This window comes from Muntiacus reevesi, chromosome 16 (assembly GCF_963930625.1).
Source record: "Muntiacus reevesi chromosome 16, mMunRee1.1, whole genome shotgun sequence".
Classification (NCBI taxonomy): domain Eukaryota; kingdom Metazoa; phylum Chordata; class Mammalia; order Artiodactyla; family Cervidae; genus Muntiacus; species Muntiacus reevesi.
In genome coordinates this window covers 55,489,365-55,517,120 of record NC_089264.1, presented here as the reverse complement: position 1 = coordinate 55,517,120, position 27,756 = coordinate 55,489,365, and the positions used below count along the sequence as shown (strand labels likewise).

At 34.7% G+C, this 27,756-nt stretch overlaps 1 protein-coding gene across 2 annotated transcripts in view; it reads right to left on the bottom strand.

Annotated features, from left to right (window-relative positions):
• Window positions 1-26,685, bottom strand: part of N4BP2 (NEDD4 binding protein 2) — a 53,838-nt gene extending 27,153 nt beyond the window's left edge. Inside the window, exons 1-10 of one of the 2 annotated variants that reach the window (XM_065907187.1) lie at window positions 26,603-26,685; window positions 24,396-24,735; window positions 19,322-20,462; window positions 15,747-15,871; window positions 13,489-13,577; window positions 9,929-10,005; window positions 5,498-5,650; window positions 1,437-3,805; window positions 741-826; window positions 190-235 (exon numbers count right to left, since the gene is read on the bottom strand). In XM_065907187.1, coding sequence (XP_065763259.1) covers window positions 190-235; window positions 741-826; window positions 1,437-3,805; window positions 5,498-5,650; window positions 9,929-10,005; window positions 13,489-13,577; window positions 15,747-15,871; window positions 19,322-20,462; window positions 24,396-24,621 — 4,312 coding nt within the window. In that variant the 5' untranslated portion in view covers window positions 24,622-24,735; window positions 26,603-26,685. Of the gene's footprint in view, window positions 1-189; window positions 236-740; window positions 827-1,436; window positions 3,806-5,497; window positions 5,651-9,928; window positions 10,006-13,488; window positions 13,578-15,746; window positions 15,872-19,321; window positions 20,463-20,685; window positions 20,741-24,386; window positions 24,736-26,602 lie in introns of those variants that run through there. The other variant, XM_065907188.1, reaches the window with a different exon arrangement.
• Window positions 26,686-27,756: the final 1,071 nt, after the last annotated feature.

Sequence of the window (27,756 nt, the reverse complement as noted above, 5' to 3'; positions counted from 1 at the left end):
ACAGGGACTTTTTCTTCTTTAACTTTTATATCAATATAAAATGTTAAATTTTTTAAAACTTATCTACAAATCAAAATTCTTTGGTAACACATTTTGTGGAAGTATATTTAAAATGAGTTGAAATTCATACACACACACCAAGTTTCAACATCAAGATAAGAACATCAGAAGTGAAACTATGTGATTTACCTTGCATTAACTTGCCACAAGATACCTCTTCTTGTCTTTGTCGCTCCTAAATACAAAGGCAGAATAGGGGATTGGCAAAGAAGGGTGCATTAGAAAACAAGCTTATGCTATTTTTCTCAGTAATCATTTCTCCTTATAAAACTATCAATCATTCTCGCTAAATCTAATAAATCTAGATAAATATAAATTATATCTATGTATCTTTTCCACTTATAGAGCTCTTATGCTGTAATTTTTTAAAAACTGTTTATGAAACTTATTAGCATTTCAAGTCTTTAAGGAGCAAAAAATTATTTATGATTTTTTTCCCCTAAAGTAAAAAATCAATCATATTGAGCTCCATCATTTATTATAAAGTTTGGTCAATCTGGATATAATCTAAAATACTGGAAAGAGAAAAAAAAATCAGTAATCTGTTAACTGGTAAAATTCATTTTCTCTCAAACTAAAAATTCAATAGAATCCTTTATATAACATAACAGATTGTAATGACAAGCAAAGGAGACAAAATGGACACAAAAGGAGCTCTTTATAAAAAGAAGCCTACCAACCATTACAGATTCTTTCCATTTCTCATGAATCACTTTAGCCAGATTCAGATCTATATGAACCACACAATCCTCAACTGTTAGGGACCCTTGTGAGGAGAGGCAAAAAAGAAAAGAAAATATGACCATTACTCATTATACATTTGCAGAAAACATACTCAACTACCTTACACATCATAAAACTAATCTGTATTTTTAATTACTAACCTATGTCTCTAGTTTTAAAACTCTTGGAATATTTTTATGTAATATGTCATTGTATTCACACTTCTTGGCAGATGCAATTATACAATGTTTCATATATTTAAGTTATTCATGTCCATTACACTAAATATATTTAGTATGTTTACGTCATTAAATTAAGACTTTCCAATAAGTGTGTCCTAAGGAATTATCTTGCCTTAAGTGTATCTGGAGTAGCATCAAAGGATTAAAAAGGTGTATCTGTGCAAACAAGTATGAGGTAGATATGAGAGAAAATTTTCAATATATGCATGGGATGAACACAAACTCTATATTCTCTGCTTCTTGAAATTATATATTTAAAAATCTTCTACAAACACATGGTGCCAAAAACAATGTAGTCAACATACTTTTACATTTGTTAACACACAAAATAATTTAAAAATTGAACTGAAACTATCTATATTCTAGTCACAGAAAGATGCACATATAGGTAATAATTTACTTTTTCCTTACCTGAATCAATACCAACAGGGCCAAATAATTCATTGAGCTGAAAAGCCAGTTCAGGGGGCAATGCCAATTCAAGACAGTCTATGGTCAGAGATTTGGTTGTCACTGGAGCTGGATTCAGTGTCTCAGCTTTATCTTCTCCAGTAACTCCAGCTGACAAAGTACTCCCTGCCATTAGAATTGTCTCCATTTCCTGTTCCTCTTCAATCGTAAATTCTTCTGTGTTTGGAAATTTCACATAGTCCTTTGAAAGATTTTCAGTTTTATTTATTTCAAAAGAGTTAGTAAAGTAAGTTTCTTCATGTAATTCAAGATTTGAAGTGCCTGATACAGAGTTCAAAATATCAGACAAATTCAAAGAAGGTGTATGATCTCCAGTCTCTGCAATTTCTGAATTCTTTTCCATTTCACTTACATTTTTAGTGGTAGTAGCTTTTAGAGTATCTGGAAAAAACTGCTTCACATTATTTAAACCTGCAAGTTCTGTTTGACTATTAGGAAGTACTTCATTACTATTATTTAGCTCTACAGTAGGAAGTATACTTGCTATTAATCCAGGTTTTTCAGTAGTTATAGCTCTTATTTCTGCCTGCTCTAAGTTTTCCTTTTCGGAATTACAGGTAGACGGTACATTAGTGTTACTGATATCAATTCCATGGCTAAATTCTGGCACAGAAAAATTAGAATCCTCTAAGCTTCCTCTTTGGCTAATAATTTCCTTCAAATTCAGTCCCAGGGAAAATGGCCCAATTTGTGCTTCATCGTATGATTTTTTTATATTCTCAAATTCAGTATCCTCACATAATTTGGTTTCAGAATCCAATAAAAGGCTTGTGGCCCAAATAATATCTTTGTTACACCTCTCATATAAGTCTTTCAGGGCTTCTAATGAAAAAGATCCAAATAGTTTACAAAGAATGTTAAGATTTTCAGATTCATCAGCACTGGTAAGCTCACTTTCTTCAACATATGTGCTTTTGTCATACATTACCCTATATGGAATTGTTTCCTGAACATCCAATTTTGTGTTAATATTCAAAGTTTTTGGTTTAAATCCATCTAATCTTCCTGTTAATACTCTCAGAGAATCGGAAACACTAATTTTATTTCTTTCTACTTTCCACAAGAGAGCAAAATCCTGTGGTTCAGTCTGGGTACACATGCCTACTTCTATTCCAGGGACTCCTTTAGTCTTTTCTTCTGAAAATTCAGCTAAAGTTTGTGGTCCTATTTCTCCAGGGACAGTTGGCACACTATTGATGAAAGGAAGAGACAATGTGTGTTCCCTACGAAGCTTTTTACTTGGACAAGTCTTACTCTCATAGGTCATTTCATTGGGCAACATTTCAGAACTTCCTCGAGTACAACTACCCAACGTTTTTAGCTCTTCAGGGCTTGTGCCCCAACAGACCTCGTGTGCTGAGTACAAGGATATTTCATTCGTACTGTTGTTAGTTCCAAATTCTAGGTTGGGTTCATTTAAGCCAGCCTTTGGTATTCTTGATCTGTGCTCTCTCTGAGCTAAAGAATCAGGGGAAGGCCAGTCACCCACAATGTTGAATGAATCTCTTTCAGTGTTTTTATAAGTATCATATTTACAGCCATTGAAAGATTCCGAGGCATCATCACACTGTGACCTGCTGTCATCCTCTACATTTTCATATGGAGATCCTTGTGGCTGGATACAATCTACATTCACAGATAAACTATTATCTTTATGTGACTGAGGGCGATTATACTTTTTGTCATTGTGTACAGATGAAGCTTTTTCCATTTTTCGGTTCCTTTTTGTCCTCTGACCAATAGTCTTATCAACTGGCCAGTCACCAACAAAAGACAGCTCGTGTCTTGGAAACTTTTCCAAAGTTGATTTGCTTTTTTGTTTTCCAAAGGCTTTTTTCTTTACTGCCGCTCTTTCTTCCAATATTTCACTAGATGAAGATTTTTCATTTTGATGGGGTACAGGATTTGAAAGACCACAGTCTCCTTGATTATTTTCACCATAACAACTACTTGGTGACATTCTCTCTAACAAACTATCTGCACTGGTTTCACTACACTCTTTTTCAAGAGCCATTTCTACTGGCTCTTGTTTTTCACTTTTGTCTGTAACTTGTACTTCGCTTTCAGAATCAGGAAAGTAAGTGTTTGGAGCTTCCTGAATGAAAGCATTCTGAATACTGGGATTCATATCATTTATTTCTTTTTTTCCTTTGTTTAAATCTGTGTTAGGGAGATATGCAATATTCTCAGGTAACATATTTTCTTTGGTCACATCGAGTTTCTTCTCTTCAGTTAACTCTAGATGCTTCAAAGACGAGGATAAAACATTTTCTTCTTTTTCAGAAGTAATATCTTCATTGTCTCTTGGGCTGTAAGATTTTTTTTAAGTATTATAACGAAATCTCTTACTATCATGATTAGTAATATTAATACTGTTAATATTTAAACTAAAGAACATTAACATTATGATTTAAACTAAAGAATCTTTCAACTGAAAGACAAGATACCTGATCTTTCCCTAATAGACGGTGAACACACCCCTTTATTGTAATCCCAACACCTGGCACAACGCCTGGCATACAAGAAGCACTCAAACTTTTTTTCAAATTGAATAATTAACAAGAGATTTTCAGTTAGGGTGTTTATTATGCATTAAATATTAAAGTTAAGGTTCTAAATTTGTTCCCAGGAAAGGACACCTCCTGGGCTCCTTTCCAACTTACTTAAGCTTAATACATAAGAAACTAGGTCTGCCTCTGTACCACCTGTCATTTGCCAGCGAGGAAAATGCGTAAGATTGATTTACAAAGTCACAAAGAGCCAATCAGCATGATTTGCACAATTAAGTCAAAGGAGAGAAAGAGAGGACAGCTCTCCTCTGAGATGTCACTTTTGCTGAATTTCTTTTTAAACCACCCTCAATGCTATTTCCAGACTCAGAGCACTTTTGCCAAATCATTATATTAATACTTTCAACTTCAGTGCATTTTCCTTATTTGTCAACTCGTCTTGCTTTCTTTATTGCAGGAGTTCTCAAAGGCCCACCTCTCCCACGAAGCCCTCCTAAGTGAAATCACACCTAGCCAGTTTTCTACATCCAGATGCTACTATAAGTCCTTTAAAAGTATTAATTCATAATCCTTACGGGATCCTTATAAGCAAAGTGTTAGTGTCATTTTGCAAATGAGGAGCTGAAATATACAGAGATCTTATAATCTGTGAAGATTAAGTTCTAGGATATGAAGCCAGGAAATACAGCTAAGGAGCCCATATTCTTATCCATTTTGCAACAGTGCAGTATTTACAAATCTTCTTTTCCTAACTCCTTTTCAACAGAGCCACTCATCCCCTACCATCAAAAAAATGTGAGCATTCAGACCTTGCTACATATTTAAGGCTCCTCTTTCCTCACCTACTTATTCAATTGTTTATGTGCCCTAAATATTTTTTAACAGGATCAGTACTATCCTGAACTACAAACTTCCAAAGGCTATGATCTGTATTATTTAATCAAAGTATACCATGAATAATAAATTTTTATGATAGTTTGAAAATATTTTTATTAACATCTAAGAGAATTAAGAAGTAATGTAACTACAAAATAACAACAGCGGGTAGATAAGGTAACAGATAAATACTACAATAGCAGCAAGTTAAATAAAGAAGACAGGAATATTCATAGCATAAAGATGTACCTATATAAATCAGAAGACAATGAAACTCCCACATATGTCATCACTCACATAAACTTTTACTTCTCTTGGTAACCGTTAAGTATCCTGCTCTAGGTAAAACTATACCTAAACCTTATAAATAACAAATGCCTAACTTATTTTTAAAGCTATTTCACAGTGATTTTAGAAGTTTCAAAATTTTTTTTTTTTTAATTTATTTTTTCTGGGCTTATGGGATCTAGTTCCCTGACCAGGTATCAAACCTGGGCCCGCGGCAGTGAGAGCAGAGTCCTAACCACTGGACCACCAGGGAATTCCTTCAAAATTATCACACTTTTTAAATTAGGTTTTTAAATTGAACTTTGGTACATAGAGACTCTAACCTACCTAGTACTTCTGTCACAAGAATATGCACACAACTCAATGCGTTCGATTTTCTCTGGAACTGAAGAACTCATGATTATTGGCACTGAAACAAAACGCTGATAGTGTTCCAACATTCTTGTTATTTTTTCTTTGCTTATCCCATGAATATTACGCCTAAAAATTCCAGGGGGGAAAAAGGGAAGGAGGAACATCAGTGATGACATTTTTTAAAAATCGGCTCATATAATGTCAAAAAAACAAACATTTCTAATACGTAAAAATATCAAAACTGGTTTATTATGACACAATGTAAACTATTTAATTTTAATTTTATTCAGGATGTCCTAAGTTACTATTTTCTTAATCATGCCACACAATCTTTTCCAAACATCCTTTATCAAGTTGGAAAAAAACAGCAAATCTTAATAACTTTAAAAGAACTTATTTGCAAGTGTTATTAAAACAAAACTCATAAGAATATGGCCATCATTTTAATTAATTAATTACTAACTAGTGACTAAAAAAATTCTACTCAGAGGCTCTCACTTACACCAGCACAGCAGACAAGACGTCCCAAAGGACTCTCCTATTACAATAAAATTGGATCCCATATAAATTAAACACACACTTTAATACATCTTAAGTTCAAGAGAAAAAAAATCCTATTTGAAGTTTCTGGATGTCCAAATGTGAGATCTGCTATATTTGTGCTTTCACTCTTGTAGCTTATTTCTTTGTTTTTGTTTATAAGCTCATATACTTAGCTGAATCTAATATATGGGAATCCTTAGGCCTGAAACTGAGGTTGCTTTCATTCATATAGCATCAGGAGTTGCATCTGCCAAGAGGCAAGATGGTATGCTTTAGTTCTTTAAGGGTTTTATCTTAATGAAAACATCTCAATTGCAACTCTCCTATCTCAGGTTGGATCCAAGGTTTAGTGTCTGGATCCTGGGGCTAGTATCAGTATTTGCCAGCTGGGCAAATCTGGCTTTCATATTTACATACCTCCATCTTGTCTGGTTTCAGATCACAAAGAAGCAAAGAGATAGAAAATATGAAAGAGAGGTTAAGAGGCATAGACATAGAGGACAGACCAAAAAGGTCTAGTATGTATCTATCCAAGTCCCAGAAAGAGAAGAGAGTATGTGGGACAAACAATTTAAAGAAAAATAGTTTAAGAATTTTCCAGAACTGATGAAAGACATCAATCTCCTAATCTCACAAGTTCAACAAATCCCAAGCAAGATAAATAAGAAATCCACAACTAGAAACACAGTACTGAAACTGTCATTCACCAAAGATAGAAATCATGTTAAAAGCAAATAGAAATTTGATAAACGAATTATCTAAAAAGAAAACAACCATTAGAATTACACCTGGCAACAATAGTAATGGAATCCAGAAGACAGTTAAATGTTACCAATAACAGAAACTGTAAATCTAGAATATATACATTCAGCAAAAGCTTACAAGAATGGGCACAATAAAAGAACTTCCAGAATTTTTTTTTTTTAAGTTTGACATAAAGCATGCCTAAATTGTAAAGAAAATTCTAAAAGATGAATGTCAGGCAGAAGAAAATTCTTAGATGAAAGGCCTATGATGAAAGAAAAATTAAGCACAAAGCAATAACTAAATGAGTGAAAACAAATACTACCTGTACCTTTTAGACAGAGCCTATAAGCTAGAAGGGAGGTTAATTATCAGAGTTAATATGTTTGAAAGTTCTTGTATGTGGGAGGAGGAAAGCTAAGAAAATAGTTTAACTTAAAAGTCTGAAAAAAAAAAAAGTCTGCATGATAAAACTTTTAGTGTAACCACTAAAAGACTTAGCATATGTAATCTCCAAACTAGTAGAGAAGGAAAAAATGAGCAAGCAAACCTGCATTCAATTTTAAAAACTCCAAAGTAAGGCAAGATAGGAGGAAAAAATCAAATATTTAATTTTCTGTGATAGGAAGAAACAATCACAAAAAATGTGAGATAAATAAAAAGTACACAGAATGAGACAGTAAGAAATAAGACCAACTATATGAATTATCAAAATAACTGTAAAAAAAACTAAAGTATCAGTTAAAAGCTAAAGACACAGTGAATTTTTTAAAACCCAGCCACACTGGTTATAAGAGATACACCTAAACACAAAGATACTGAAAGGTTGAAAGGAAAAGTATAGAAAAATTAATAACACTCAAATATTAACTAAAAAAAGCTGGTATATTTTTATTTATATCAGACAATTAGATTTTATAACAAAAATTAATAATAATAAAAGAAAATCAGTGGACAAGGATAAAAGCTTCAATTAGAGCGATACAAAGGTCTTAAGATTATATGGACTTCAAAAAATATCCTCAGTATATTTAAAACAAAAATAGAATTATAGGGAAAGGCTAATATAATCAACATAATAGTGGTAGAGGAAGATTTCAGCACACCTCTCACAGTAGATTTTTCTCATCCCTCTCTTAAAGATTAACCCATTAAGCAAAATTTTCAAAAAAGTAAAGTTTTATATAATGTGAGCAAATTAATAAGCATGATTTAATGATATATTAATACACTATAACCATTATACATTCTTATCAAGCAAATATGAACATTATAACAAATGATAATGAACTAGTAAAACACATCTTTAAAAATATCAGAGAATTAGTATGATACAAACCACACAATCTTATCTACTGCAGTAAAGTTGAAAATCAATTTTTTGAGACGATAAATTTTATATCCTTCTACTCAAAAATTCAAAATATAGTTCTAAACAACCCAAAGGTTAAAGAATAAAAGTAACAGTAATGCAAACTAGAAAATAAATGATTAAAAGAAGATATTATACAATAAAATTCTAGGAGCAGCTAGCATGGTACTTAAGGAAATTTATAGCATTAAATGCTCATACTAGAAAATGACCTAAACTTTCAGTTCAAGCCTTACAAAAATAACAATAAACAAAACAAAATAGTTTCTTTTTTAAAAAGCAAAGAAAGTAGAAAAAAGAGAAGCAGAAATGAGATTAAACATAAAACAAACTTATAATAGAAAGCTCAACAAAACAGAGATGTTTATTTGAAAATGCTAATAAAAAATCTGATCTCTGGTGAGAATAACCAAGAAAAAAAGAAGATATATATAAACATATTAGGATTAAAAAGGGGAACTAAGATAGATATAGCAGAGATTTAAACTTTAAGAGAATATCAATCATCTTAATAAAAAGTCTTAAGAAAGTTGACAACTTTGGTGTAATGGACAAATTCCGACTGAAACTTCTTACAAAGAAAACACATAATACAGACAGTTTCATAAGTAAATCCTATTAAACATTCAAACTTACATAAACTCAGAAAAGAGAAAAAAGAAAACACTTCCCAACTAACTCCGTGAACCTAAAACCATCATATCAAAACCAGGCAAGACAGGGCAAAGAATAAAAACTGTAAGTCAATCTCACTCATTCATGCAGATGCAAAAATCCTAAACAAAATATTAGAAAACCAAATCTAGTAAGGTAACAAGAGGATAATAAAAGGGAATAAAGTACTGATACATGCTACAACATGGGTGAAGCTTGAAAACATTGTTAAGTGAAGCTGCCAGACACAAAAGTTCACATATGACTCCACTTACATGAAATGTTCAGAACAGGCAAATTAACAGAGACAGAAAAGCAGAGCAGCGATTGCCAAGGGGCAGAGTGGAGCTGGGAGTGACTAGCAGTGGCCGGTACAGGGCTTCTCTTTGGGGCGACGAAAACATTCATTAACTAGATGGTGGTGATGGCTGCACAATGTTGTAAACATCCTGAAGATAAGCTGTCCTTCAGTTAGTACTGAAATCAGTTCAAATTACCAAATTACCCTGACCAAAATTAATTTAGGGCTACCTCTATGGGAATACAAAGCAAAAAACAAAGTATACTGTCCACGTCCCGAGTAACATTTTCATCCAAAGTAAACAATTAAAGAAAAAAGTATAATCTTGTGGGGGAAAGCAGCGTGAGTAGTGAAAAACCCGGACAGCCAGCAGTTGCTACCTTTCCTGCTTACACGTTCTCACGTCCCTCCGGCACTGTAAGTCACCGGGCAGCTACAACAAGCTGTTCTTCCAGTGGCACATAGTTCAGGTTTGCCAAACCCCAAGCAGCAGCAGTCTCTTCTAGTTTCAGATACTGACATTATGTTTTTAATAAATAACAAAGTGCTGGCTATATAAGACAACTGGAATTTTTGTTTATTAACCCAATTTCAGAACAAAAAGAAACAAATTCTTCATAAACTAAAAAAGAGAACCTACAGGCAAAACAAAATTTGCCAATTTTTAAGTGGCGAAGCCACAATCTAATCCATTTTGTTTTATTCATTATTTACAAGAGGAAAATAATCTAGGTGGACTTTCTATCACTCTCACAAAACTAAAACATTTTATATAAGTTCCAAGTTTTACCTTGCAAGTTCCTTCGGTTTGAATTTCCACCATGTATCCGGTTCCCGGAAAAGGACTTTATATTTATGTTTTTGAGACTACATACAAAAAAGACAAATGCATTGTTAAATAATTACTTCCATGAAATTAAATCTTCCCCAAATTCACAGCATGTTAAAACTGAAAGAATATAAAAGATTATCTATCTTGATGAGTGTGTTACCTGGCAAGATGAAGTCTCTTTGATCCAACAATGAACTTCTAGAAATTTATGCTACTGATAAAAACTTATGTCAGAGTGCAAAATTATGTATACAGCAGAATATCTAGCTCATCATTATTTGTAATAGCAAAAGAATATACACAACTCAGTGTCTATTAATATGGAACTGGCTAAATAAAGGAGGATATAGTCATACAATGAAAATACATACAATGGCTTTTAAAATCCTCTATGTGTTAATAAGAAAATGTTCTTAATGTAAATTGTTAAGAAAGTAAGATACAGATTTCACCAGAATAAAAAAAGATTAATCACACATTTGCATAGGTATAGAAAACTTCTGGAAGGAGTCTCAAAAATACTATGAAAAGCATCTACCTCAAGAGAATAGGACTTTAGGCTTTTTTTTTTATGGTTTGAATACCTATCAGAATACATACATGACTTTCATAATTTTAAAACTATTTTAAATGACAATGCATTCTTTTTTTTTTTTTTTTTTTTTTTGACCACATTGCACAGCTTGAGGGATCTCAGTTTCCCAACCAGGGACTGAACACGCACCCTCAGCAGTGAAAGCAAAAAGTCCTAACTACTGGTCTGCCAGGGAATCACGGAATTCCCAATAACAGCTACTGGGAAACTATTTTTCAAAACTCTAGTATTTTGGCACAGCAATGCCAAAAAAAACAAAAGAGAAAAACTATTCTACCTGAATTTTTCCATCTCAACTGATGTCAATCTTCAGTTATACAGGCCAAAACCCAACTTGATGCCATACTTAATGCCTCTCTTTCTTTCACAACTGTATCAATCCAATAAGAAATTCAATTGGCTCTACTTTAACAATATATCCAGAATTTAATCTCTACTCACCATGACCTTCACTGCCTCCGTGTTGGTCTGAACCATGTCGTCGCTTACTTTAACTACCACGATAACCCTCTAACACGTCTCCTTCCTGCTTCCATTCTCCCCCACTCCCAAGTCTATTCTCAGCACCGCCCTACAGTGACTCTTGCAACAGTCAGATCATGTCACTATTCTGCTCAAAACCGTGTTATGAACTAATGAATTTATCCCCTCAAATCTTGTATGTGGAAACGCCCACTCCACTATGTGACTGCGTTTGGAGATAGGACCTTTATGGAAGTAATTAGGGTTAAATGAAGTCAAGAGTTTAGGGCACTGATCTGCTAAGATTAGTGTCCCTATAAGAAGCGACACCAGAGAACTTGCTCTCTCTACCATGTGAGAACACGGCAAGATGGCCATCTGTAACGCAAGAAGGGAACTCTCAACAGAACTTGATCCTCCTGGACCTTGATCTGGGACATCTAGTCTCCAAACCTGTGAGAAAATAAAATTCCTCTTCTTTAAGCTATCCAGTCTATGGTAATTTTTATGGCAACCTGAGCAGACGAATGTATCTTCCATGTCACGCAAGGTGAAATCCTAAGTCATCACAGAAACCTACATATAAGCCCTTACATAAGTCTGCCCTGCCATCTCCCTGCCCACCATTACATCTCTGACCTCACCTCCCACTACTGATCCCTTCAGTTTTATGACGAGAAGCCAACAGTGGTCATTGCTATTTTCTGTCATTCTGACAGAAAAGTCCAAATCAACCCAGACGCCAAGGTAGGTAGTGACATAATACCCTATAATGAGCCTGCTCACTTCCATCTCCTCACCTCAGCACCAAATTTCTATAACTTATTCAACGGCCGGCAACAGTCCAGGTCTCTAATTACCTAAAGGGGTACATTTAGCTCTTAGAATCAAATTAATTTTAAATGCACACACACACACAGAGAAAAAGAGACTAAGCATTGAAAGACTTTTTCACACCCATATCAATGGACAAATCTCAACAATAAGCTATATTACTTAAGAGGATTCTGACTTAGGCCAACCTATATGACAGCCCACAGAGGGAAGATACTACTTTGCCATATATTATTATGTACACACACACACATATTTATGTTTACCCAGTAGAAACTAAGCATACTTGACTGCTCCCTATTTATCCCTAACTTACTATTTTAGCTACTTTTGTGAATGACAGTCAAGATGGTAATAGACTATTATCTCCAATCTATCCCACTCTTCTACACCTTTCATTATCTTAATAACAAAAGAAGCAAAAGCTGATCCTCTTCTCTACAGTAATTCCTGCATCTACTTCTTTATGAAGACAAAAGCATTTCACATCTAAGATAAGCAGGAGTCCTTTATATTTCTAAGTAGAGTTGGAAAGAGTCAAGGAATCAGTATTGGAAAAAAAAGATTCACATTTTTAATTATTATATAATATATAAGGGAAAAGATAACATTATAGAAGACTGAAGCCTAAATTAAAATCAGAAACACATAATTTGGGGACTTCTTTATTTCCTACACCAGAAAATAAAGTGTTAAAAAATTTTCTAAGATGACAGCAGGAAGCTAAGAAAAACCTACTGAGGAGTCAAGTAAGGTTAAGGGTGAGGCACGTCCCGTGGTAAATATATTAGTCTAGAAATTAGGAACTCCTAAGGCCAGAAAGTGAACTGAATTTCAGCTCCCAAAGAAGTCTGTTTCCTCTACCATGCTGCACAGAAGTAAAATCTCACTGGCTTTCAAAGGAAACATAATTTTCTTTAGCAAAGTAAAGAATCACACCCTCAAAACAGTACCACACACCAGGCACAGCAAAGGGGGATAAGCTGGATGTGTTAAAACACAGGCAGCAAGGATAACACCCATTAACTATAGAAACAAGCTGAGCTTCAGCGTGCCAGACAGGTGCTCATCCTGGGAGAACAAAACAAATACACACACTCACAAAAGCTCCACTCATCAATTTACTCAATAAATATATATTTAGTATATGCCAGTGCTACACTTTGTAGACTCAATGATGAATAAAGCAATAGCCCTACCCTCAAGAAAAATAGATGGCTTAAAGCCAAATTCAGCCCATCAGCCAATATTTGAACAGATTAGGAACTAAGGAGATATATATATATATATATGTATATATATATATGTATATTATGTTTAAAGGATTGCTTAAAAAGAATATGCAACAGACTGTGGCCTGCAAAACCTAAAATATTGACTATCTGGTGTTTTCTAGACAAAATTTATTCAACTCATGACCTACTGATAAAAACAATGTACTTAATGCTATAACAGAAATAAGCCAGGATGCCATGAAAGAAGAGTGCCCAAGTTAGCTTTTTAGGAAGTGAGTGAATGCTAACTTACTAAAAACCCAGGACTGCTTGCTTGAATTCACCTAAGTATTAGTATCCCCCCAAAATTCCAAACCCACTATTAAAGACTTATGACAATTTATGGTACAAACCAAAGCAACATATGGCTTCATTTCCCATGCCTGTAGGTTTGTATTATCTATTATTATAGGAGACACCTTCTTCTCAAATGCTTCTTTTGCTGAAAAACAGAAAATGAGAAATCACTTATTAACAATATGCTTAAAACCTAATCTTATTGATTAGATTTGAAATTTCATAATTTGAAAATCATAGATATGTGCTAATTTTACTCACAATTCTACTTCTAAATACGCTGAAGAAGGAAATGGCAACCCACTCCAGTATTCTTGCCTGGAAAATCCCATGGACAGAGGAGCCTGACGGGCTACAGTCCATGGGGTCACAAGAGTCAGATACGACTTAGCAACTAAACCACCACTATTTCTAAATACTATTTCGAGTATATGAAAAACTAAAGTACAGGAAAATGCTGAATAATAAATCCTAAATACTAAAATTATAATCAGAAATTAAATAAAAACTGGTCTAAGTATATTAAATGTACAGACAGCATAAATGGGGAAAGTTTTCATTAAAACCAATAAAAAGACAATTTCAATTTAAAAATGGCAAAAGATCTAAATAGAAAGCTCTCCAAAGGAGATAAACAAATAGCCAATAAACAGACAAGAAAATGGTCAACATCATTAGCCATCAGTGAAATACAAATCAAAACCACAATGAGATACCACTTAACACCCACCACATCAGGATAGCCATAGTTCAAAAGATCAGATTTAAAAAAATTTTTTTAATTAAAAAAAAAGACAAGTGTTAACAAAGAGAAGTTGGAACCCATAAACTGCTACTGAGAATGTAAAATGGTGCTCTCGCTTTGGAAAATAGCTTGGCAGTTCCCAGAAAGGTAAAGCACAGACAGGGATGTTCAGAGCAGCGTTATTCACAGCAGCCAAAAATGAAACAGTACAAATGCCATCAACTAATGAGTGGATAGATGAAATGCGGCATAGCCACATAGTGGAATGCTATTCAGCCATAGAAAGGAACTTTCCACAACACAGATGAACCCTGACAACATTATGCTAAGTGAAAAAAAGCCATTCACAAAAGACCACATATTATATGATTCTACTTGGATAAAATGTCCAGAATAGATAAACCTATGGAAAGTAAAGTGGTGGTTGCCTGGGGTTGGGAGAGAGTTAAGGAGAAATGAGGAGGGACTGCTATTGGGCACGGGGTTTTTCTGAAGTGATAAAAATGTTCTAAATTTGATTGTGGTGATGATTGTACAACAAGGAAAACGTTTAAAACTATCTGACTCTTATCTCAATAAACTTATTAAAAAGTTCTACCAATTAATTTCAAATTATTATTGCTGCAGTTTTTGTTACAGAAAGGCAAGTTGAACTACTGATAAGCACTCTTCATTCTCATTTAACCTTTATAAGAATTCTGGGGGATTAGTACTATTAAACTCTTTTACAGATGAGGACACAGGATCCTGGAGAGTACAAATAACTTGCTTAAGGTCACACAGCTGGTAACTGGCAAGTCCTAGACTGCACTTGATCACATCAGACTGTTTTATTTTTGTGTTGGTAGTTTCATATTCCTGATTTTCACTTTAATATTTAGTTCAAGAAAGAATATAGAAAAATTTAACCATGTCTAAAGATGACAAACTCAAGAATAGCCTTCATAGTGCAAAAGAAAGGCTAAGTAAAAATATTGTCTATATGTCTTAACAAGAATTTCCCATATAAAACTCAAACTATTCATAACTAAACATTTCATGATAAAACCATCTTCAGTGAATAGTTGCACTAATAAGAAAATTAAGGTTTTACCGATAACCTTCCTGCAGGTTCAGTTTGAGGGAAGTCATTTTCCACCCTCACACAATCCTCTACAAAAATTAACCCAATCTAAGGAAGACTAGAGGTTAACAATGCAAATTCTATTTTAGGAAACTGGAACCAGAGCGTGCCAGACAACTGTAACCATCTTGAGCTATTTCCAGACCAGTGTAGAAAATGTGACTTACTTCTGACAAGATCTCCATTGACTAAATAAAACTTAAATATTTCAGGCAATGTTCCAAGCTATTTTACAAAAATTAACTCATCACATATCTATTAGACTACTTCTTCCACTTATTATGTAATAAGAATTGCTATAGTTATAATTGTATCTATATTATATAGTTATAATTTAGAATGAAAGTTAACTACAACTTAAAAGTTGTATGTCACTCAAAAACACTTGGTGGATTTTTTCCTTTATATTGCTTTAATATTACCCATCACCTGATGTCTATCCTTACCACGATTCTGGTTCCATTCATGTGCTTCTCCTAAGTATCTTACATCAAACTGGTATTGTCCATTTATGTAAAAATAATCATCAGTACTAAGAATGACTCCACTTGGATTATCTTCTTGCAAAGTCCTGTGAATGATAAATATAATTATTTTCATTAATTTTTCTTCTAAATTCTCTCTCCTGATTTTTGCAAGGTCATAATCCAAATTAAAAATTCAAGTATCATTATTTAAAAGAATAAAGACACTTTATTTCTCAAACAAATCACACTGAAAATCTCTAAGCAGAAGTCTGACTCCCAAGAAAACTGATCTGAGGCAAGTCTACTTTGCTTTATGTAAATTATTATTTTGGAAACTTTTAAAAAATATTATGAAGTCCTTTGTCCTTACTATAAAGGTATAAAGATTAACACAATTTTAAATATCAAGAAAACCAGTAACTAACAATGCTTCAAAATTCTTATCAATCACATGCATCTCCCTCATCTGGTCACTTGATACACACAGATCTACCTTACCTGTTCTAAGCTGAAGGTCACTTCCAGGTAGGCGAGTACCTTGATATTCAATTCTACTTCAAAAGTAGAGGAAGCTCTTAGACAATTAATTTAATCTGCTCAATTATACAAAGTTAAGGACTAATGCTGAAGCTGAAACTCCAGTACTTTGGCCACCTCATGCGAAGAGTTGACTCAATGGAAAAGACCCTGATGCTGGGAGGGATTGGGGGCAGGAGGAGAAGGGGACAACAGAGGATGAGATGGCTGGATGGCATCACCGACTCAATGGACATGAGTTTGAGTAAACTCCGGGAGTTAGTGATGGACAGGGAGGCCTGGCATGCTGTGATTCATGGGGTTGCAAAGAGTCGGACACGACTGGGTGACTGAACTGAACTGAAGGACTTCACTGGTGGTCCAGTGGTTAAGAATCCACCTGTCAATGCAGGGGACATGGGTTCAATCCCTGGTCTGGTCCAGAAAGATTCCATGTGCCACAGGGCAACTAAGCCCATGTGCCACAACTACCAAAGTCCCAAGGCCCTAGAGCCCATGCTCTGCAATAAGAAGTCATTGCAATGAGAAGCCCATGCACCACAATTAGAAAGCAGGCCCCACTCATTGCAACTAGAGAAGCCCAGCACACAGTAATGAAGACCAAATGCAGTCAAAAATAAATTTAATTTTTTAAAAATTTTAATAAGTAAATAATACAAAGATGAGATAGTTTTATAAGGGTTTTCTGACTCCCCTCGTTCTTTTGGCCACATTAGCTTGCAGGATCTTAGCTCACCAACCAAAGACAGAATCCAAAGCATGAAGTCTTAACTACTGGACCACCAGGAAAGTACCCCATCTCTCTTTCTTGACTCTGGAATTTATCTTCTATATAATTGAGATACATGTAAAAAATAAGCAAAGAGAATCCACAGAGACATAACAGTGCTACCCTCTTGACATATATGTACAACTGATCCACTTTGCTGTACAACAGAAACTAACACAAAATTGTAAAACAACTGTATCCAAAAAAAATCTATTTTATTTTATTATTTTTATTGTGTTGGGAGTACAATTTACTTACAATGTTGTATTAGTTTCAGGTGTACAACAAAGTGAATCAGTTATGCATATACATATATCCACTCTTAGATTCTTTTCTCATATTAAAATATATCTTTTGAATTTGATTTTTATTAGTATCTACTAAGCAAAAATGGGATTCCCTGATAGCTCAGTTGGTTAAGAATCTGCCTGCAATGCAGGAGACCCCTGTTTGATTCCGGGTTGGGAAGATCCCCTGGAGAAGGGAAAGGCTACCCACTCCAGTATTCTGGCCTGGAGAATTCCATGGACTCTTTAGTCCATGGGTTCGCAGAGGTGGACACGACTGAGCGACTTTCACTCTCACTTAAGAGAAAGAGGTGCTGTTTTAATCCCTAGGCATCCATCAGTAAATTGCATTCATGAAGCTCACAGTGTAGTGAATGCTCACTTGATCTCACTTTCTAAGACTCCTATATTTATCTTCTTCTCTTTTATCTCTAAGCTTTCCCCTCTGACACTTCAGATCTATCTCAGCTATCTTTTGAATTTTTAACCACATTTTAAAGATCCCTTTTCAACTGTTACCCAACTTCTCTCCTTAACTGCTTTAGTATGAATGCTTCTTTAAGGTTTTAAGGTATTCCACCTGTCCAGGGCAACAAAACTGTTTTTCAAGATAGCCATTTGTGGCCTTCTTTCCAATAAATCTGAAAGTCTTTTTCATCTTTCATTTTCCTTGGGCATAACAGCTTAACACTGTGGTCCACTCTCTCTGAGAAAACTCAACTGCCTACCTCTGCACTTCCCAGTTATTTCTCTGTTTTCATTCAAATATTAGCAAGCTCCAACCTTTGTGACAAGCATTTCTTTCTCTTCCCAGTCTGTAACTGTAGCTGCTTCTAGCTCTAAGGCGTCTGAAACCTACTTCTTCAAACCTGTGTCACAGCTCTATTACCTTTTAAGGTACCCCCTTTTGTTTCAATCTTTAACAAAATGAAGTATCATAATTGACTGTATTATCTATATTATTATTTCCTCTTCTTGTGGTCATTAAATCAAAGAGAAAGCCTATGTTTATAGAAGAATATATTTATAAATACATGAGTAGAATATGTGAAAATTTATTGGAAGATAAATCCAAACTAAGAAAGGACATTTAAAAAACAACTGAAAATGAGCTTATCAAGGTATACATGAGTATTCCCAAAGACTAGATATACCTAGGATCAAATAGAAAAGACTCAGCTAAGAACAGCAAACCATGAAAGAAAACAGATAAAACTTAGAAGGAAAAGGGAAAAACTGGCAAATAAAATAAATTAGATGTAAATATTCTGGAATTTAAAGAAGAGGACTGAAGAAACTTTGAAAACAACACCCTTCAGCAAGTATCACTGAAAGTATAACGAAGTTGCCTCTAACCCTGACTCTGGTCTCTCAGACCAAGACATCCACAACATATCTTAACTACAAAAAGCATATAGATGGGATACACAAGATAGAACAACTGAGGGTACCACATTTGCAAGAAAAAAAAAAAATCACTGAAAATTTGAAGTTCTCTGATTACCAGTGGTTCATCCTATGTTCTCTTCCTTCAAATTATACATTTCTAAACCTTATTTAACAACATGCTACAATTCCAAATTTCCAACTACCAGCAGAATTCTTGTTAAGACTTCCTTGAATTCAAAATCAACTATGGCCCTTTATCTATATAATCAAAGCTGAATTCATCTTTCTCCCACTCAAATTAGTTCTCTTCCACATGAACTTATTTCTTTTGATTTTACAAGCTCACAATCTTGAAATCATCTTTAATTTTTTTCTTCTATTCTGTCTCTCAAAATTATATTCTAAGACGAATTCAATAAAAACTTCTGGAGAAAACAGTGCTATTAGCTACAAAGTTAGAAAAAATTAGTAAACATCTCTATGAAGTAAAAACATTTCATATATTCAAGCTGTTAGAAAATATTCAAGTTCACACTTTACACTCATTTTTTAAACTCAATTAAACCTCATACCTTGCCAAAAAAGATTTTCCTGATCCTGGAAGGCCTCTGAGAAGAACGAGAACTAGTCCAACATAAGATGATGTCTTCTTTCTTACAACCTGAGAAACTGGAGTTTCTTGTACCTGATAAGCACTTGTTCCCTCTTTACTTCTCCATACCTTTGTTGGGGAAGTATGAGAAATAACTGGGGGTGGAAACGTGTAGTTGACAGGCCTCCAGTGTGCAGCTGTGGTTACAACAGGAGCTACAAAGCCATGGTTTGTTTGAAAGAGGTCAAAAGCAGGAATCATTGGATTCCACATTGGTGGAGGGGGAGGAGGAGGCAGCAGTAGAGGGAGGGGGGTGAGTACTGGGCAGTAATTCACATCCTTCCCCTTTGGTGGCAGTTCAGTATGCTTGTGTGGCTGGAAACTGAATTCTTCAGAAGGTACAAAAACATCAGGGACAGGCGTGGATTTCTGATCTCCACCTGTACCTATTAAACCAAGCCCTGGATTTTGGACAGCAAGGTTTAGAGGAGCCTGAAGTTCATTGGCATCCAAATCTACAGGGGTTTGAGAGAACTGAGTCTTAACACACTCAGATTCTGAAAGCTCTTTCTGAATTTGGTTCCTGCCATCCATCACAGTGTCATTATCTGCATTTAAAGAACTACTGAGATGAGAATCTTCCAGTGCCAATGTGTTATCTTTTGTAAAACTTTTGGACCCATTTGAAACTGAACGTGAAGTTAAGGAATTTGAACTTAATGCAGAGACAGAATGCTCTAAATTTTCACTGTTCAAATCCATATTTTGGGTAGAAAGAACGGGAGTCATATTACTTGAATCTGAACTTATAAATGAACTCGGGTCACTAAAATTATTAACATCTTGCAAAGGCAAAAATGAGTATGCTTGGTTATCAGGAGAAGAGTTCAATTTCTCAAAAGCATTTTGTATTAAAGAATCTAAGTCTTCAGTTAGCTGCATGTCCAAAAATGAATCCATTTTTGAATCTTCACTCTCTTCTTCTGGAGGACACTTTTCCATTATTTCACATTCCACTGCATTTACTTGTTTCTCAGAAGCAACAGAGGTTTTTGAAGATGATTCTTCTATCTGAGCATCAGTGGCTGATAATTCTAATAGATAATCCATGGCATTTTCAACTGTACAACAATAAGAACAACAATAACAATAAAATATATCTATATGGATTGAAAATAGTAAAATATAATTTAATTAAAATTCACATAAAATTATACTGACTTTACACTGAATGAAATGTCAAGAAATTTATAAATATTCAAGTCATTTTTAACTTAACACTTTACTAATATTTAAGTCTGTATAGTGAAAGGTTTGAATAATGGAGACATGCAATGTTGTTACCTTCAGACAAACAGTAATAAACTAGGCCAATAAACTGCCATCAAGTAGATATTCTCTGATGAATTTATTGAGTAAAAGAAAAATATCTGGAACTGTATACTTTAGGGTTGTTTATAAAGATCCTAAAACCAGGTGATTTAATCAACAAATACTTACTACATGCTATTTTAAGTATGAAGTATTTTATTTATTAATAAGTATTCTAATAAATCTAATTTGTTTATATGGTCCATACTATGAATTTCACTTAACACAAAAAATATGCATAAGCATGTACTACATATCAGACATACTTTATACAAAGATGAATAGGATATAGTTTTTACTATACTCAAAGGATTTTCGCAGTCTAATGGAAACAACTGAAGATGTTAGGAAACAATTATACTAAAATATAGATTAAATACTGCACACTCCTAATAATATACAAATGTTTAAACAGCCTTATAGGAAAGTAAGGAAAGATTTAACATGAGATGATATGTAAACTGGGAGTTGAAGATCAAAAAGAAACTTGTCAATACAGAAAGGAAAGGCAACCCCAGTCCTGAAAACACACAGCATGTTTAAGCTATTGAGTTTCTTGGAACGCAAGTACACAGTAATATGGCAGATAAGAGAAGGAGATAAAAATGGAAAGGGAAATCAAGTAAAATTGGGACGGGTCCTCTATTTCATGGTAAGAAATACTAATTTTATTTTCTAAGGGAACTTGAAGGGAAACTACCTGTCATAGCATTTTGGCTAGATGTTTTGTCGTCTCACTGAATCTTCAAATGATACTACAAGCTATAGTATTCCCAGCACACAGAGAGAGATAATGAAGTTTAGAAAGTACATTAACTTAGCCCAAGTCACACAGATAATAAGTGTCAGAGTCAGGACTGGTGTGTCGACTCCAATGCTGAGCTCTTTCCATTATAACATAAATACAGAGAAATTACAGTTGTTAAGCATCTGAAATCTGAGGCTTTTTCATATTACTTTTGTGTATTATCTTAAGGAAAATAAATGTGGAAACAGCAGAGCACAGTAGGTGAAAGCTCTGGTCGGGAATCAGAATGACATTTAAATCCCTACTTGCTGGCATGAACACTTTGAACAAGTTAGTTAACTTTCCTAAGCTTTGATTTTCTCATTTGCAATGTGTGGATAACAAAAGTACCTACCTCATAGGGCTGTTGTGAGGATTAAATGAGATAATCCATGAAAAAGGGCTGTGCACAAGGGCTGGCACTTAGTAAGCACCCAATTAGTGTTCCCTTAAGAAGAAAAACAAAGAGGGGTTGGAGGGGGCAAGCCTGGCAGAGAGACCAGTTAGAAGACTATAGCAATAAACACGGAAAAAAGGGAAAAAAAAAGGGGGCGGAAAGCAAATCTAAGAAGAATTTCTAAGAAAAAACTACACGATAGAAAAATCACAAAAGATCAACCAAAAAAATTAATGTGTATATAATGAAAAACAGTATATGTAAAAGGAACTAAAAGATCAAACTATATACATAAAACACCGAAGTTTCTACAGTGTTGAGAAAAACTAAAACAATGGTATAAAACAATGAAAAACACATCAACAATTCACACAATACAAGAACTAATAAACAATCATACATAAAAAAGTTAAAATTTCTCTTTATCTTAAAAAAAAAAAAAAAACCATGAAAGAAAAGGTAAAACCTTATTCCTAAAATCTTAAAAGAACACCACTCAATGCTGATAAGGCTGTAGTGAAACCCTTATACAGTGCTAGTGTCATTACAAATTGGCACATCTTTGTTGTATAAGGTAAATTTACTTTCTAATTAATTTTTATTGGAGTGTAGCTGACCTACAACGTTGGCTACAGTTTCTGCTGTAGGGCAAAGCGCAGCAGTCACATGTGTCCACACATCCACTCTCTATTTTGCTTCTTCTCCAGCACAGGCCCTTCCAGGGTACTGAGAGGAGCCCCCTGCCACACGGCAGATCTTTAGCAGTTACTGTTTCACATGGAGCGGTGTGCATGTGTCAACTAAGTCTCCGGATTTATCCGTCCCCCCGCCTTCACCCCCGTAACCATCTGCCACACCTTGAGTGGGCAATTCAGCACTGTGTTTCCAAGAGCCAAAAACTGTCCTCACCCTGTGATAGAAGCAATCGGAACTGGGAGGAAGCCAGAAGACGGAAAAGGTTATTCATACCAAGACGTTCTTTGCAATATTAATTATTCACGTAAGACACAGCTATAATTAAATAAATTAGAGCGTAATAACCCAACAGAATATTAGAAACCTATTAAAAAATATAAAGACTGCAGCCAAACCGGAAAAAAATGCTTGTATTAAGTTTTAAAAGTAAAATATACAACATCATAAATGTTATTATTCAAACTACTCAAAACATCAGTATTTATGAACAAGGTATAGAGAAGATCCTGGAAAAGAAAAATGTTTTTTGTTAGGACGTAAAGGTAACATACTGATATCTTCCTTGTACCTCTTCACTGCTATTAGTGTATGTGCAGAAGTAAACTTTAAACACACCAAAATTAGGAAATATATGTTGAAGCCACAAGTAACACTGTAAACTCTATTATTTCTGACCATCATGTAGACTGCTGAAAAATGGTTTTCTGCATACGTAATAGGAGAGGTAAGATAGGCTCACATCACAGACTGTGGAATGTAAAAAAAAAAAAAAAACCAAAAAACTGAAGTTTACCCCATTACCAAAATTCCCCAAACCTAGAATAATTTTACTTACACTAATCATGGCCAACAGCAACACTAAACATCAATGTTTAACTTACTCATCCATTTAAATTTGATAGTTTCCCCTGTCTGCAAACATATATCTAAACAATTTATTACAAGTCATTAATAATTTACTACACTGAAGACTTTATCAAAACAAAACAAAAACTCAATCCTTACTGAAAAAGTCCTATGAGGTATATACTATTATTTTTCTCTTTAACAGATAAGAAAACTAAAACCCAGAGAGGTTAAGAGGTAAAGCTGGAAAATCAACCTAGTTTTCTTGACTCCAAAGCCAATTTAAAATCACACTGATCTGTTAGCCTCAACTCTTAATCAGCTCTCATTTCCATAATTATAATTACCTTTCCACTCAATAAATATTTACTGAGGTCCGAGCGAGTGATTTGGTATTTAGGGGCTGGAGATACAGCAGTACAACAAAACAGTTTTTTAAATCCCTCTCTTTATAGAGTACTCTAGGTCAGTGGCTCTCAACTGGGAATGATCTTCCCCAGGGAACATAAGACGATATATAGAGGCATTTTAAATTGTTACAACCGCGGGGGTGGGATAGGGGATGTGCCACTGGCATCTAATGGGTACAGGCCAGAGATGTTGCTGAACATCCTATGATGCCCAGGAAAGTCATTCACAACAAAAAGTTATCTGGTCCAAATGTCAATAATGCCAACCTTTTCAAGAGGGAAAATAAAAAGAAATAAAACATAAAAGATGAAATCTACACATACATCCTATACCTAGAACTATACATTTCTTGAAAGAAGAAACGATGTTTTATTCTTCTTTATACCCCTCATAGCACTAAACTTAGTACCTTACCCACAGCAGATATTCAAAAGGTGATGAACAAAAGAGAAATAACGTAGTCGTTATCTATATTACTACTGGTCACGGCATAGTACATAAAACCTTTTTATAAAATGCAAAGGGTTCAGACTAAACTTTTCTCACCTTTGAAATCACATTCAGAAAGCATCAAATACACTACATCAGGGTCCAGACCAGAAAACATCTCTGCGACACTGGTGACGAGTTCTTCCTGATCAACCTCTGCCTCATACACGGAAGGGAGAGTCGTGGCTGGCTCCTCACGGCTAGCAACACTGCGTACAACTTCCTTAGAGTTTGTGGTCTTCCGAAAAGCATTTCCCCCAAGATTTTTCCTTCTCCTTGGCATTCTGACTTCCAAAACTAAAATGTTCCCCTTTTCTTATATAAGATGTTTGATATTTAAGTCATACCTCAAAGAAAATAGGGTTAAATATCTTGCACAATCCAGTAGTAAAAGGACCTAAAATAGAAAGCAAGTTGAAACACTCAGACTATAGTTAATAGTTTCAGATCTAAAACTGGAATGACATCTTTATTTAACTCTAAGAAAGTACCATCAACTCTGGTGGGCACCAAAGCCCAAGAGCAGTCAATTTCCCTCTCCAAAATATTCAAGTTTTTCAGGATAGAACATGTTAAAAATTAAGATATTAACAAATGTAATATAGTTTCAGAATGGTGAGTACACTATTTTAGCACAACTACTTCATTTAAAGAAACAACAACACAATATTCATAATGAGGATGCCTACTGAACACCTATCTGGATGTCCAACAGGCATCATAAACGTCACATGTCCAAAACTGAGCTCCTTATCACATACTTCACACTTGTTCTTCCCAGTCTTTACCATCTCAGTTAAGGCGACTCTATCCTTCCAGCGGCTCAGGTCAAAAATCTTGGAATAATTCTTGACTCCTCTCATCCCACATCCAATTAGTAAGCTAATTTTGTCAATGCAACCCTCAAAATGTATCCAGAATATGATCATTCCTCACCATTTCCATGGCTACAACAGTCTTGCCTGGATTAGTATAAAAGTCTCTTAACCTTCTTGCTTCCACCCTTGCCCCTTCAGTCTACTGAGCACAACAACTAGAGTGACTCAGTTAAACCACAGGTCAGATCACACCTCTCTTCTGCTAAACTACCCACTAGGTTCCCATTACACTCATAATAAAAGTCAGGACCCTTAAAATGGCCTATAACCCAGACATTTTTTTACTTTGGTGCAGTCATCCCTATTCCTCTTTCCCTTGCTCATGTCACTTGAGCCATACTTCATCTCCTTGTCCTTCAAACATCAGTCATGCTCCATCTTAGAACTCTTATATTTGGTCCCTTCTGCTTCCCTGGTGGCTCAGAGGTTAAAGCGTCTGCCTGCAGTGCAGGAGACCTGGGTTCGATCCCTGAGTCAGGAAGATCCCCTGGAGAAGGAAATGGCAACCTACTCCAGTATTCTTGCCTGGAGAATCCCATGGAGGGAGGAGCCTGGTAGGCTACAGTCCATGGGGTCACAAAGAGTCGGACACGACTGAGCGACGTCACTTCACTTCACCTAAACTACTATTATCCCAGGTATCTAAAAGATGTCTTGCCTATCATTACTCAGTTGTTACCTTCTCAGAAGTCAGGTGTCCAACACCACTTACCCTTCTTTCCTTACTTGAATTCTCTCCATAAAACTTACCTTCTAAAACAGTATATGTGTTTCATCCACTTGTTTTATTTATTACCCATATTCCAGCAAAGTGTAAGCTCCACAAGGGCAACGACTCATAGATCTGGAGAATTCTGACAATCTACTTGCTTTCTCCGCTTGGATCTATCTAATGAACAATTCAAATGTAACAGGATCTAAAACCAACTGTTTGATATTTTCTCTGAAACCTGCTCTAAACATTTGGTCTGGCTATAGGCATCCTCCATCTGTATTCCTGTCTCCTAAATGGTCTCCCTGTTTCTACACCTCTTGTCCCCTACAGTCTATTTTCAATACACCAGCCAAAACGATCTTCATACAACGTAAGTCAGAACGAGTCACAGTATGCTTTAAATTCTCAACTGGCTCTCCGTATCACTCACAGTGAAAGCTAAATTTCTTACTACGGCCCACTTCCACTTTTAGCCTTTAATATACTTTTTCCCAAGATACTTACATTGCTAACTCTTTCACCCCTTCAACTCTTTGTTCAAGTACCACATTCAATGATTTCTTCCTTGATTATCTAATTTAAAGTCATATTCCCCACTTTTTCTTTTCCAATCTCCCTTTTCTGTTAACCACCCATTGCCCTTAACACCTTCTACATTCCATAAAATTTACCTTTTAATTAAATTTATTGTGTCATAGCTCTCTCCATCTTCCAGGACTGCAATCTCAATATGGCAGCCACCAGCCACATGTGCCTATTTGAATTTAAATTAGTTAAAATTAAGTAAAATTACATTTTATATATAAATATCAGATAAAGTAGATTTTAGAGCAAAAAAAAAATCAGCAAAGATAGAGAACACTACATAATTATAAAGGATCAGATTGACAAGAATTCAGAGCAACCCTAAATGTGTAGACACCAAACAGAGCTACTAAATTAAGTGAAACAAAAATTGACAAAATTGAAAGGAGAAATAGACAAGCTTATAATTATAGTTAGAGACTTCAATACCCCTCTCTCAATAAGAGTAAATAGACATAAGATCAGCAAGGATACAGAAGAACTCACTAACCATCATTTAAGGATCTAATCAACACTTATATACTCCATTCAATAACAGCAGAATGCATATCCTTTTCAAGAACCCAAATAACATATACCAAAATAGACCATATCCTAGACTGTAAAACAAACCTCAACAAACTTTAAAGAATTGAAATCATATAAAGTATGTTCTCTGACCACAATGGAATCAAACTCAAAGTCAATAACAAAAAGATAATACAAAAATCTCCAAACACTTAGAACGTAAGTAATATACTAAATAATCTATGGGTCAAAGAGGAAGTCTTAAAGAAAATTTTAAAATACAGAAAAATGAATGAAAATGAAAATACACCATATCAAAATTTGTAAGACACAGCTAAAGCAGCAATGGCAAAAATTTATAGCAAATTTGTAACTATAAATTCATACATTAGAAAAGATGAAAAGTCTCAAATCAATGATGTAACTTTCCACTACAAGAACCTAGAAAAAGAACAGCAAAATAAACCCAGAGAATAATAAAGACCAGAGCAGAAATGAATAAAACTGAAAAGAGAAAAACAATCACTCTAGACCCTGCAGACATCAAAAAACTTAGAGAATACTATGAGCCAGCGTATATACAGAAGTCTGACATCTTATACGAAATATTTATTTCTCAAAAAACACAAATTATCATAACTCACCTAATAGGAAACAGATAAAAGCCCTATGATTTTTAACGAAATTTAATTCACAACTTACAAATTCCCAAAAAGGAAATTCCAGGCCCAGA